The sequence below is a fragment of the Cynara cardunculus genome, assembly GCF_001531365.2.
Source record: "Cynara cardunculus var. scolymus isolate 2C chromosome LG 3, CcrdV1, whole genome shotgun sequence".
NCBI lineage: Eukaryota > Viridiplantae > Streptophyta > Magnoliopsida > Asterales > Asteraceae > Cynara > Cynara cardunculus.
In genome coordinates this window covers 5,704,027-5,715,161 of record NC_037530.1, presented here as the reverse complement: position 1 = coordinate 5,715,161, position 11,135 = coordinate 5,704,027, and the positions used below count along the sequence as shown (strand labels likewise).

At 36.6% G+C, this 11,135-nt stretch overlaps 2 protein-coding genes across 3 annotated transcripts; one reads left to right on the top strand and one right to left on the bottom strand.

Annotated features, from left to right (window-relative positions):
• The first annotated feature begins 1,728 nt into the window (after positions 1 to 1,728).
• LOC112509286 (short-chain dehydrogenase TIC 32, chloroplastic-like) lies at positions 1,729 to 6,962 on the top strand. Of its 2 annotated transcripts, XM_025114160.1 has the most exons (9): positions 1,729 to 2,009; positions 2,134 to 2,365; positions 2,721 to 2,800; positions 3,147 to 3,300; positions 3,412 to 3,490; positions 4,036 to 4,120; positions 4,634 to 4,680; positions 4,778 to 4,984; positions 6,890 to 6,962. In XM_025114160.1, exons 1-8 carry the CDS (start codon positions 1,910 to 1,912, stop codon positions 4,964 to 4,966), a joined length of 966 nt encoding a protein of 321 aa, XP_024969928.1. In that variant the 5' UTR covers positions 1,729 to 1,909; the 3' UTR covers positions 4,967 to 4,984; positions 6,890 to 6,962. The 2 variants fall into 2 exon arrangements, with proteins under 2 accessions (XP_024969928.1, XP_024969927.1); XM_025114159.1 differs by lacking the exon at positions 6,890 to 6,962 and having other exon boundaries at positions 4,778 to 5,181.
• LOC112509285 (mitogen-activated protein kinase kinase kinase YODA-like) lies at positions 5,354 to 10,239 on the bottom strand. The gene is made up of 11 exons (XM_025114158.1): positions 9,683 to 10,239; positions 8,704 to 9,438; positions 8,397 to 8,484; positions 8,209 to 8,271; positions 7,841 to 8,001; positions 7,646 to 7,721; positions 7,436 to 7,495; positions 7,260 to 7,367; positions 6,873 to 7,100; positions 6,257 to 6,348; positions 5,354 to 6,130 (listed from the first exon to the last, which is right to left on the bottom strand). Exons 1-11 carry the CDS (start codon positions 10,237 to 10,239, stop codon positions 5,707 to 5,709), a joined length of 2,592 nt encoding a protein of 863 aa, XP_024969926.1. The 3' UTR covers positions 5,354 to 5,706.
• Between the last annotated feature and the right edge of the window lie 896 nt (positions 10,240 to 11,135).

Sequence of the window (11,135 nt, the reverse complement as noted above, 5' to 3'; positions counted from 1 at the left end):
AAATATTAAAAACACGATGTATCTCGCTGCATTGCGCGAGTACTCTTCTAGTAATTATTTGGGAGTTACAAATCTTTTAAGATCTCTCTAATTGATCATGAGGTAATTCCAATGTTCATGGTGTTCATATCCATGTAATGTCCATGAACATTCACCGTGTTCATATAAATGTTCACCGTGTTCATGCGATATTTTTACAAAAGTACCCTCTGAACTGTTGTTCATAGGTATCTCAATTAATATATTAATTAAATTATTATTTTTATAGTCTCATTTAATAAGGACCGTTTGATGAGAAAATGAACGATCAAGTTCGGGTTAACATAGTTTGCACAATAGTTTTGGTTAGTATTTGAACCAGCCCCTATATATATATATATATATATATATATATATATATATATATGATTGGGTTCACGTGAGACCAGCCTATTTTCGTGAGCACCATGATACCACATTTTTACACGTAAACTTCACAGCAAAAACACTGTGAAAGTTAAAAAAAGTCGAACCTTCCCAACTTAAACACTGTAAAGGTTAAAAAAAGTCACTTTCACAACATTTTGTTTTGAAGTTTCAAGTATAAAAAGGAGGTCTCACGGGTCTCATGAAAACAAGCTGGTCTAACATGATCCCAAGTTTATATATATATATATATATATATATATTGCAACATGTCTGTTTCATATATTTAGTTCTCAAACATGTAATTTACTTTAAAATGTATAAAGAGAATCTTAATAGATTCTCTAAAATAGAGAAAAATAAAATTTTGCTTAAACAAATTCTTTAAAATAGAGAAATACCAAGAAAGTATGTGAAATTCTCCAAATGTAGAAAACTCTACAAAAATATTATTATCATGAAAGAAAAATTATGTTTTACCAATAAGAAACTCTGATGTCAAATATTTATGGGAGAATAATATTTTATATATAAAAAATAATTTAATAATATAATTAATGATGAAATTTATAAAATAAATAACCTGTAATTTTTTTTATACTAAAAGGGTACTCGTAGAATGCAGCGAGATACATCTTGATTTTAATGTTTTGTTTTATTTATTTATTTTGTCTCAATTGATGTTATAATATGGTTTATGTGGTTTTGAGAAAACAATGACGTTTTTATTTTTGAATAAAATATAAATATGAAGATACCATAAGAAATTGAAAAAAAATATTGATATTAGTACCAAATTAACTATTTAAAATTTATCTTTATTTTTTTATTTATCTTTTTATTTTGAGTTTAATAGTATAATCTTTTCATAAAGATAATAACTAACTATTTTATTATAACTTAATGATTATTCTAATTATATTTTAGATTTTTTATATTTAAAATAAGATCTTTATCCTATATTTGATTATGTTTATCTGCAGTTAGTTACATAAATTCATATATGAAACTTTAATAAGTTATACTTACATATAATTTACATGTAATCTTGAATTATAAGTAATATGCATATATAAAATATGATTTTTAAGAATTTTTATCAAATATTTTATAATATATTATAGATACTGAGAAATTTTAATGAATCCGTGGAGATGCAAACAAATATTCAGTAAATTGAAAATGAATTCTTTTTAACATTTGTTTTTGCTCCAAATTCTGTGTTTGTATGGTCGTTAATCCCCAATATTGACGGTTATGGTTCGTTAATTTCTTCATGCCGGCTATGGATTCTGAAAAGTTTAGCAACTAACACAAAATGAGAAAATTAAGAACCAAATTTATAGTAATCTTGTATTTCATAACGTCGACATTGAGAAGATAAAGAGATTGTTGTTTTGGATTGGATTGGATTGGGTGGTAGCAGTCAAAAAAGGTTGCTTCACTTCTTTCAGATAGAATTCTCCAATAAAATTAGGAATTTTTTTTGTGAGAGACGAGGAGGATGTTTGGACTGAAAGGGCCATCTGGGTTCTCAAGATTCTCAACAGCCGAGGAAGTTACCCAAGGGATTGATGGGTCGGGTTTAACCGCCATTGTTACAGGTCAGTAACTCACCTGATCTATAGTTATCCTATCTCAAAGACAAAGCTGATTGTCGTTCTTAATTATTTTGCTTGCTTTCCAACTGTTTGATGAAAGTACCAACTGAAAAACCAATTTTATCAGGAGCATCTAGTGGCATTGGGACTGAAACTGCACGGGTTCTTGCACTTCGTGGGGTTCATGTAGTTATGGCGATCAGGAATATGTCAGCAGGGAGAGAGGCGAGAGAAGCAATCCTAAAGCAAAACCCAACTGCCAAAGTCGATGCCATGGAGCTGGATCTCAGTTCCATAGCATCAATAAACAATTTTGCATCAGATTTCAAGTCATCAGGTCTTCCACTCAATGTCCTTATGTAAGATCAGTTGCCATGGTTTTTATTTGCTTATTTTGTTAGATTTTTCATCCTTCTTTGGCTCTGTCATTAGATTCAATAGTATCCAGCCTTGTGATTCTTTATGATTGACCCCCTTTCCCCTTTAAATACCCAAACTCCATGTCTTGTCCACCAATCAATTCTTGACACATCATTGCATTATCGGAAAGAGAATAATTCAATAAATTTCTGATGGGTCAGAAGTTGACTGGTGGAACTGAGAGGGGACATGGGGTTTGAGGAATTTGATTTGTATCTCCCCCCCCCCTCCTTGTGATTCAAAATCGAAGAGATTTTAATCAATATTGCAATATTTCATGTTTGGTACTTCCAGAAACAATGCAGGAATCTTGGCAACCCCATATATCCTCTCCAAAGACAAAATAGAGCTACAATTTGCAACTAATCATGTTGGTAAGGATGTAAAGATGCATGCTTTCTTGAATCTTTGGCACACCCCATATATGTGTTAATGATTTTATCAATCAAGTAGTTTAATTTTGAACAATTTTTATCGTTGCATTTTAAAATATTTGCTATTACTATCAAACTCCATTCAATGTTTAACAGATATAGCATGCATACGATCATGTTGATGTGGTACTTATGGAATGTTGCGATGATTTAGCCGTTCCAAATTGAATCAAAATGATCTCTTTGAAAAAAAATCACCACTTTATGACTTTTAATCTGATGTTGTCTGTATGATGCATTCAAATACCATTAATTGTTTGCCTGCTCTTTGCTTTACTTGTATCAGGCCATTTTCATTTGACAAATCTTTTACTAGAAACCATGAAAAAAAGTGCATGCGAAAGTAGTAAAGAAGGAAGGATTGTGAACGTCTCATCACGTAGGCACCAGTTTTCTTACCATGAAGGGATTCGCTTTGACAAGATTAACAATCAATCCGGGTAAATTACAATATTGATTTATAGCCAAGTGCTAGTTATTTTTGACAAGATTAATGTTATATCCTCCTAAACGATGCTCGGAGAATCATATGATGTTTAGATTATTGGCAGGTACAATGGTTTATCTGCATATGGTCAGTCAAAGTTGGCAAATGTTCTCCATTCTAATGAGCTTACAAGGCGCTTAAAGGTACACATGATAGGATAGTTCAAAAACTTCTCCCATAGACTTCTTTCTGTCCCACCACACCAGAATAGGTGGAACATAAATCAGGAAGATGAGATAATATTAGCAAATTACTAAAGTACCCATGTCAAATTAAAACCCTAAAACCTTCCATTGTTCTTTCACTATCCTACCTCACTCTCGCTTGTCAAGTCATGTCCGCATGGTAAGCGCACCATAAGTAATTGACATATTTATGGCATTGTAATAAAGTGATCAACTTTTGGGAGCTGAGAGGGTGGATGGAATTAAGCTCGACCAGCGGGAGAGGAAGCATGACCAATCTTATCTTGTTTCAGAAGCTGGTAGAGAGATGGTTTGATGTATCCCATTTGGTATCTCTGTGTCCGAGATTTCCAGCCTGATCTTTTCAGAAAAGATAGGGAAACATTAATCTGCTAGTTATGTCATCTCTAATCTTCGTAAAGAATGATGATTGGCATATACCACATAAGTAATAATGATAATGATGATGATGATAACAATAATGACGAAGGTTTCACAAACAGGAGGATGGAGCGGAGATAACGGCAAACTCAGTTCATCCAGGGGCAATCGCCACCAACATCTTCCGCCATCACAGCTTTTTTAGCGGTACCTCCTTTCACTCTTGATACTCGTTTCTATTTCTAGAAGTTACATGATCCACTTTGGAGATTTCAATATAAATTGTTTCATCAAAATATTCAATAGATTTAATATTTCAAGAAACTTTCAGATAAAGTTTATATAAAAGGATAATACATTCAACCTGGTGGGAACAATAAAAACATGTTTCTCCCCCTTCATTAATTTCGGAGAATTCTCCAAATTTGGAAGAAAAAGTTCCATTTTGGAGTAAAAAGAAAGGTTAAAAACTCCAAATGCTCAATTTTCTCCATTTTGAAGAATCTTTTGGAGATACTCTTATGTGCCCATATTTTTCTGGTGAGTGACTTGCCCTACAGTTGCATGCCAAGTACAATTGAGTTGTTCAGGATCGAGGACATAATTAGAGGACACAATTGCGTACATCTCATCTCAAGACCCAAACCTGTGGGACATGTTGAGTATGTTTGGTTTGGTTTGATTTGGTTACAATAGAGTTGTTTGTGGATATTGATGCAGGTCTTGCTAACATCTTTGGTAAATACGTGCTTAAAAACGTGCATCAGGTGATCATTCATATCCCGAAAACTTCATTTTATCTGAATCGATAGCCCAAAAGTTTGCAATCTACATCATCAATAATGGCATCATTTCTTCTAACAGGGAGCAGCAACTACATGCTACGTAGCATTGCACCCACAAATTGAAGGAATCAGTGGCAAGTATTTTGTAGACAGCAATTTAACCGAACCAAGCTCACAAGCTAACGATCCCCAACTGGGACATAAGTTGTGGGATTTCACCGCGCATTTGATCAAGGAAAACTCTCCCCGAACTCATCAAGATTCTTGAGAACTGATTTTTTTACCGGTATGCAGTTGTTCAGTTTTGGGGGCTGTTTGGTTGGTTTTACATTTAAGTCCTGTATGGATAAAGTTGTTTGTGTGGATTAGTCTGTCTGTATAGACTAGGAAGATTTTGTTAGGGAGGGATTTTTCATAGATGGAAGGAGGGTGTTCTTTACTTGAGAGAGGCCGGTTTGGGAAAAACTTGGTTTTTTCTGCATAAAGCACTTCCTAAAAGCTTATTAAATAAACCACTTTCTATATCATTAAGCCACTACCAAATAGTAATATATAGCTCACGAATAAGCTGCGAGTCCTATTAACTCATTAAGCTACTAACCAACAAACCCTTAGTTATTTTAAAATAATCGATCATAACATAAAATCAAATTTAGAGTTTTCATTATGTACTAAATCATACCAAAATACAAATGGTCCAGTTGATTCCCCATTTTCTGTACAGCAGCTTGAGCTTGCCACATAAAAAAAGTAGCCCTAAATCTACTGCTCTATCCTTCTATATGTGATGATGATATAAGATGTTAATTTCAGGTTTATACCATCATTTTTCTAAGTGAACCATCTGTTTACAATCATATACGAGTTAACGGTGCGCTAAATCAGTCAGAGGCCTTGATGATGACTTGAGAACGAGCTCCCATGATATGCAAACTGAAATCCACCTTTGAACAGCTCGATTTCAGTACAACAATGAAGATCACATCTTGAGGATTCTGAGTTTGAGTTTTATAAAGGATTTAGATCCAAAAATGGTTTGAAGTTCACTTTGTCTTTGAGGAGCAAGTGAGATACCGAGTCTGCCAAGACTGCATGTCCTCCTTGACGTTCTTGAGTGAGCCCACGTAACTGGTTTGCAGGGTTATAACCACGAGTTTCGGGCTGCTTTGCTCGAAAGATATCAGGGACAGTAGGAGCAGGCATGCCATTTCCATAAGGGTTATGGGAGAAGTAATGTGAGTGATTAATGTGATGAAATGGAATAGAACCACCACCGCTAGTTAAAGGGGTGGACGCGCCCGAAGTGGTGCGTGGACTAGATATTGGAGACGGAGACATCCTTCCATTAATGTGTTGAGGTGACCTTGAATGTAAAAGAGGGCTTCCGATTGGGGACACTGGACAGGATATATTTCTCGGAATTTGGAGATCACTGTAAACAAAATAAATACAAGGTTTATATAGCTGCAAGTATACGCACACACGTGCTTGATTGGTAGGCTTGTAAATGTGTGTGTGTGTGTGTGTGAGAGAGAGAGAGAGAGAGAGAGAGAGAGACCTGGAACTAAAACCAGGTTTTGGTATTCTAAATGAATGATTAGTATGCCTATCAGTATCAAGTGCTCGCCGACTTCTTGGATGTCCAATTCCCTGGGATAAAAACAACGTTAAATGAACAATCGTACTAATAAAAGATAACCAGCAGACATGCCAACGGATTCTTGCAAAAACCACTGCTACTATCAGAACAGCATATAGAAGTCAAGCAAGCCTGCCAAGTTTGGAACTTTATATTTCAATTAAGGGGTTAATTACAAAGAATGATAACCAACTTTTTGTTCCAATTTTTTGATAGGGAGGGGGGGAGACCCCTCCAGATCAAGGCAAAACACTAAACACTAAAAACAACAAATACGCGCTCGGGTGGGGGCGAACCACATCCACCAGAATATCCAAGGCACCTCTAGGGGAAAGAAAATGTTTGAACTTCGCAAAAACTTTCATTCAGGATAATATGGACCAGGTTGGTTGCCATTCTTTGCTTTTAATTAGGCCCAAGAAATCACAACCAACTGGTCCGTATTACCATAAATGAAATCAAGCATTTTTTGGGTGATTTTTATACTTCAGTAACCAAGGTTAACATAAAAAGATGACTCTACCTTAGATTTCACCCCATTTGTAATTACAGGTGGTGGATCTGATGGCTCAGGACATGGTATTGGTCTTTCCAAAGGTGCAGCATTTCTTACAAAACAGTGATCCAAGAGCTGAGCAGCCGTAGGACGATGTTGTGGATTGCGTTGCAAACATTGCCTTACAAAATCCTTACCCTCATCTGAGAGATGATCAGGAATAGCAGGAAGTTCTTTACTGTTGCCAATCTTAAACAAGGCAGCCACCTTTCAGCAAACATTAGCAATTATTAGAAAGAAAGAAAAAAAAACAGTTTTTCCACCCAAAATCATGTCAAATGTCTACAGAAAAATTATCCCAAAAGTAATGGGACTTATGAAGCATTAAGAGTAACTCTACATACATAATGATTTTAGAATACTGACCCCCTCATACTGGCTCCAAGGTGGTTTTGTTGTTGCCATTTCCAAAACTGTGCATCCGAGACTCCAGATGTCAACGGCAAGATTGGAACCAGTGGTATTCTTTATAATCTGTATGGATGCAGGAGAGTGAGAAGTGCATCCCTGGGCAAAAGTGAGACAAAAAAATGTATACTGACCTCAGGTGCCATCCAGTAAGGACTTCCTTTGAATGACAATGGGCATGTCTGCCCTGTGATCTGTAATGTTTCTAAATATCAGGATCTTGGAAAGAAATTCATTTACTGTTCAGAAGATCTCAAAATTTTGGAAGACTAAAAGGGAAGTTCAGTTTTGACTGATAGAATACTATCTTGTTCGGTTTTATCCTTATTACTACTTAAACTTACATGCTTTGCCATTCCAAAATCTGCCACTTTGACTCGGCCATTTGGGTCAACAAGGATATTTGCACCTTTGATATCCCTACACACAAATTTCGAAATACACCAAATAAAAATTGGTCATTTTTAAGTTTAAGAAGAAATGAGCGATCTGAAAGACAACAGATAGGAACTATGCTACTTGCTTCAAATGCAATTCACCTGTGAATAGTATTCTTGGCATGTAAATATGCAAGCCCTGACAAGATTTGTTGAGTATAACTTCGGATTGCCAATTCACCTAATTGTCCATACTCTTGAAGAATCTTATAAATGGAACCACCAGAGACATATTCCAAATATATATAAAGTTTGTCATCTACCTGTTCAAGAATCAGGAGTATATAGCCAGTGTTAAAGAAACTGATATACAGAAGATTCAACCAGATATAATTCTGGCCAAGGAACATACAAGCAAATGAAACCATACATATATGAGAACATTATAATAAGAACTAAATGAGTGGTATTTTATAAAATAAAATAAATAAATTCGAGTATACGAATGAGCTGGCAAATAGAGAACTTGCCATTTCGGAGCCGTAGTATTGAACAATATTTGGATGGCTTAAACGACTCAATAAAGAAACTTCCTGCAGAAGTAGAGAAATATCATTGGTAACAGGCATAGAAAACATCAGCTGGAATGAGAAATAAATAAAAGCAACCATGTTAACCAATAGAAAATAATGCCTCCATAAATGGCAAATATTCGTACTTGCCCCAACTGTTTTGCGCTTTCCTTCGACTTTGCGTCATCGGAGAACAAAGTGACCTCCTTCATAGCACACATTTCGCCACTTTCACTACACCAGAAATATAATCCCAGGTAGGCAACAAGTCAGACCAGGATAAACACTCGGTAAACTAGAATAATAAAAAATTGCACATGACCATATATGTGAATGTGATTCTAAGCTATCAAACTGACCATTTAAAGCACTTGGAAAATATAAGCAGAGGCGGTACCGGGCAACAGGCAAAGAATGGAAATGGAAGTATTGAAAGCATCTATTATTTGATACCTGTTGAAACCGACATAAACATGCCCAAATGAGCCTCTACCCAGCAGCTTTCCCTTCTTCCATCTTGAGCCCGGGCTTGTTAGATTCTCTGCCCGTCCTGGACTTCGTGGTACAGAAGGAGATGTTGCTGCTGAATTTGACTGAGAAAAAGGTGAAGAACTGGTGACTGAAATTGGAGGAAGTGGCAACCTGTGACTTTGTTTTTTTCCATCATCTGGCCGGCTATTTTGTGACTCATTGGCTGCCCCTCCGGCTCTTGGGTGGAGTGGTGTCACAGCACCACTATGAATTCGAGAGCCAGGGCCAGGACTAGTCATTCTGGGACTAGGAAGCGGAGAATACTCTGGGCTACCCCTACTGGGCTGCCAAAATATGCCAACCATGTCACCTCCCATAGAATTATGCCCAGAATTCTGGCCTGATCCAGGGCTGGAGCAGTGACCAGATCCAAGTAAAGGAAAATCTAGATTTGGCTTTCCGGCATAGAAAGCAGAATTTATGACTTGTTCGGTTCCAAATGCTCGTAATGGACTTCTAGAAGGACTTGAGATCGAGCTGTCTGGAGCACTGCAAAATGCAACATGGCAAGGGACCTGAAGACTTGGCACGTGACTGCTTAATGGTTTTCTCCTTGGGGGTGAGGAAGAGATATGATTGTTGAACAAATTGTCACGTGGTTTTGCTGCATCCTTTGAATGAATTTTTGTGACATGTGACTGATTCTTGACGATCATGCTTCAGCAAACAATCAGAAAGACATAAAAAAGAAAGAAAGAGGATATTAGCCTGGGCGTAAACTAGACAAAAAGTAGCATTCAAATGAAGTGACAGGTTGAGACCAGTCTAACTATATTAAACCATTCACATGAAACACTGGCCAGCATAAGAAAGAGTTCTGAAGAACACCTCTACTCCATCTGCTTCTCTTTTATCAACCTACCGCATGCATTATTATGTAACTATTTGAATATAAGCTTACCTGGTAGGGCTGCCAGCAGTAGTTCGACTCCCTGTATCATAATCAGATGCCAAGGGACTACGTTGGCTTGAGTCAGGTGGATCATCACTATCACTATAACATTCACTAGAAACAGAATCTGCTCCGTCATAATCTGCAGGATCTGGCCTGGTTTGCATGCATTCAGGATGTGGGAGTGGGAGAAATGACGATGATTTGGATCCCTTTTCTTGTCTTGGCTTTCCTGATACACTGATTCCAGGCTCATTACTAACCACATGCAAAGGGAGAAGGGCTGGAAGCGGGAGTGGTTGAGCCTGAGGTCTATGTTGAAAACTTTGACATCTTGCTACATGTTTGGTTTCTCTGGAAGGTGATACCGACCTGGATTCAACCCTGGATAAAGACCCCTTCTCTGAAAATGTGTCGCTGCAAGCTCTTCGAGAACCACATGATCTATTGGTCGATTTATTATCAGAAGGGATCCTAAATCTCCGAAATGTGTCAAACAAACTCTCCTTGCTTGTCTTTTTCTTCTTTGCTTCTTTTGATGAAGACTTACCCCACCATGAAGGCATATTTGTGGACACGGCCTAGAATGAATGTTTCCAAAAAGAAATGCACTCAATCAATCAATCCCCCAAATTCCAATGAGATTATTCCTTATGTCTCATTCTGTACAGATTAGGCAATATGCTTCATTCTCTGTCAGAACCACAATATAGCAGCTTCCGACTGCTAAGGATACAACTTCTGACATATCAAACAAAAAAATAGGTACAATTAATACCAGTATATCACCTTCAATATATTAATCAGTTAATGGCAGTTATGCTATATAAGATGCATTTGGGAGTACATTCCTATATAAAGGTGTATATGGTTTTGCAAACTTTTTAAGCTGCTTGACATAAAGAAAAATCCCCTGCCCTTTCAGGGAAAAAGATTATTTATACATCCAGAGAATGGAGAAAAATATATTTGACCTGTTCACTAGTTTATACTTATGTGAGACAGAAAAAGAGATGGATCAAACACCAACACTATTTCAAGTACAAATTATACAGGTTCAACTGTGGATCTCTGAACACATAATTGTTAAACTATCATGCCTACCCCTGCTACTTCCACTTGGCACTATTTTGCAGCTCACCATAAAAGCAAGACAGAGTTAAACACTAAACTCATGAGAGCAAACACCTTTTAATAACTACATGAGTAACAGAATAATAATATTTGGAGAGTGAGGTTCCTCATATAAAATTAAGAAAATGATGGACAGGTTTCTGCTGTTCCCACCTTAAACTGTGAAGAAGTTTTGTAGTTAAATTTGCAGTAGAGGGGAGAAACAGAGGTAAAGCGACTGTTTCTATGAAGACCCCCCTGGCTTGTGAATAGGTGTGTGCGAAAAAAAGGTTTTGACCTGAAAGTCCACCTTCATTCCATCTTCAGATTTTTAGGTCACATGAATCTA

Bases quoted from the DNA above. Each gene is read 5' to 3' on its own strand.
- LOC112509286 (XM_025114160.1), top strand. From the start codon at position 1,910: ATGTTTGGACTGAAAGGGCCATCTGGGTTCTCAAGATTCTCAACAGCC. The intron at 2,801-3,146 runs GTAAGGATGTAA...TACTTGTATCAG, and splicing joins ATTTGCAACTAATCATGTTG to GCCATTTTCATTTGACAAAT. The intron at 4,681-4,777 runs GTGATCATTCAT...TTCTTCTAACAG, and splicing joins TGCTTAAAAACGTGCATCAG to GGAGCAGCAACTACATGCTA.
- LOC112509285 (XM_025114158.1), bottom strand. From the start codon at position 10,239: ATGCCTTCATGGTGGGGTAAGTCTTCATCAAAAGAAGCAAAGAAGAAA. The intron at 8,485-8,703 runs GTATCAAATAAT...TTTCTGGTGTAG, and splicing joins GTTTATGTCGGTTTCAACAG to TGAAAGTGGCGAAATGTGTG. The intron at 6,131-6,256 runs GTCTCTCTCTCT...TTTTGTTTACAG, and splicing joins AAACCTGGTTTTAGTTCCAG to TGATCTCCAAATTCCGAGAA.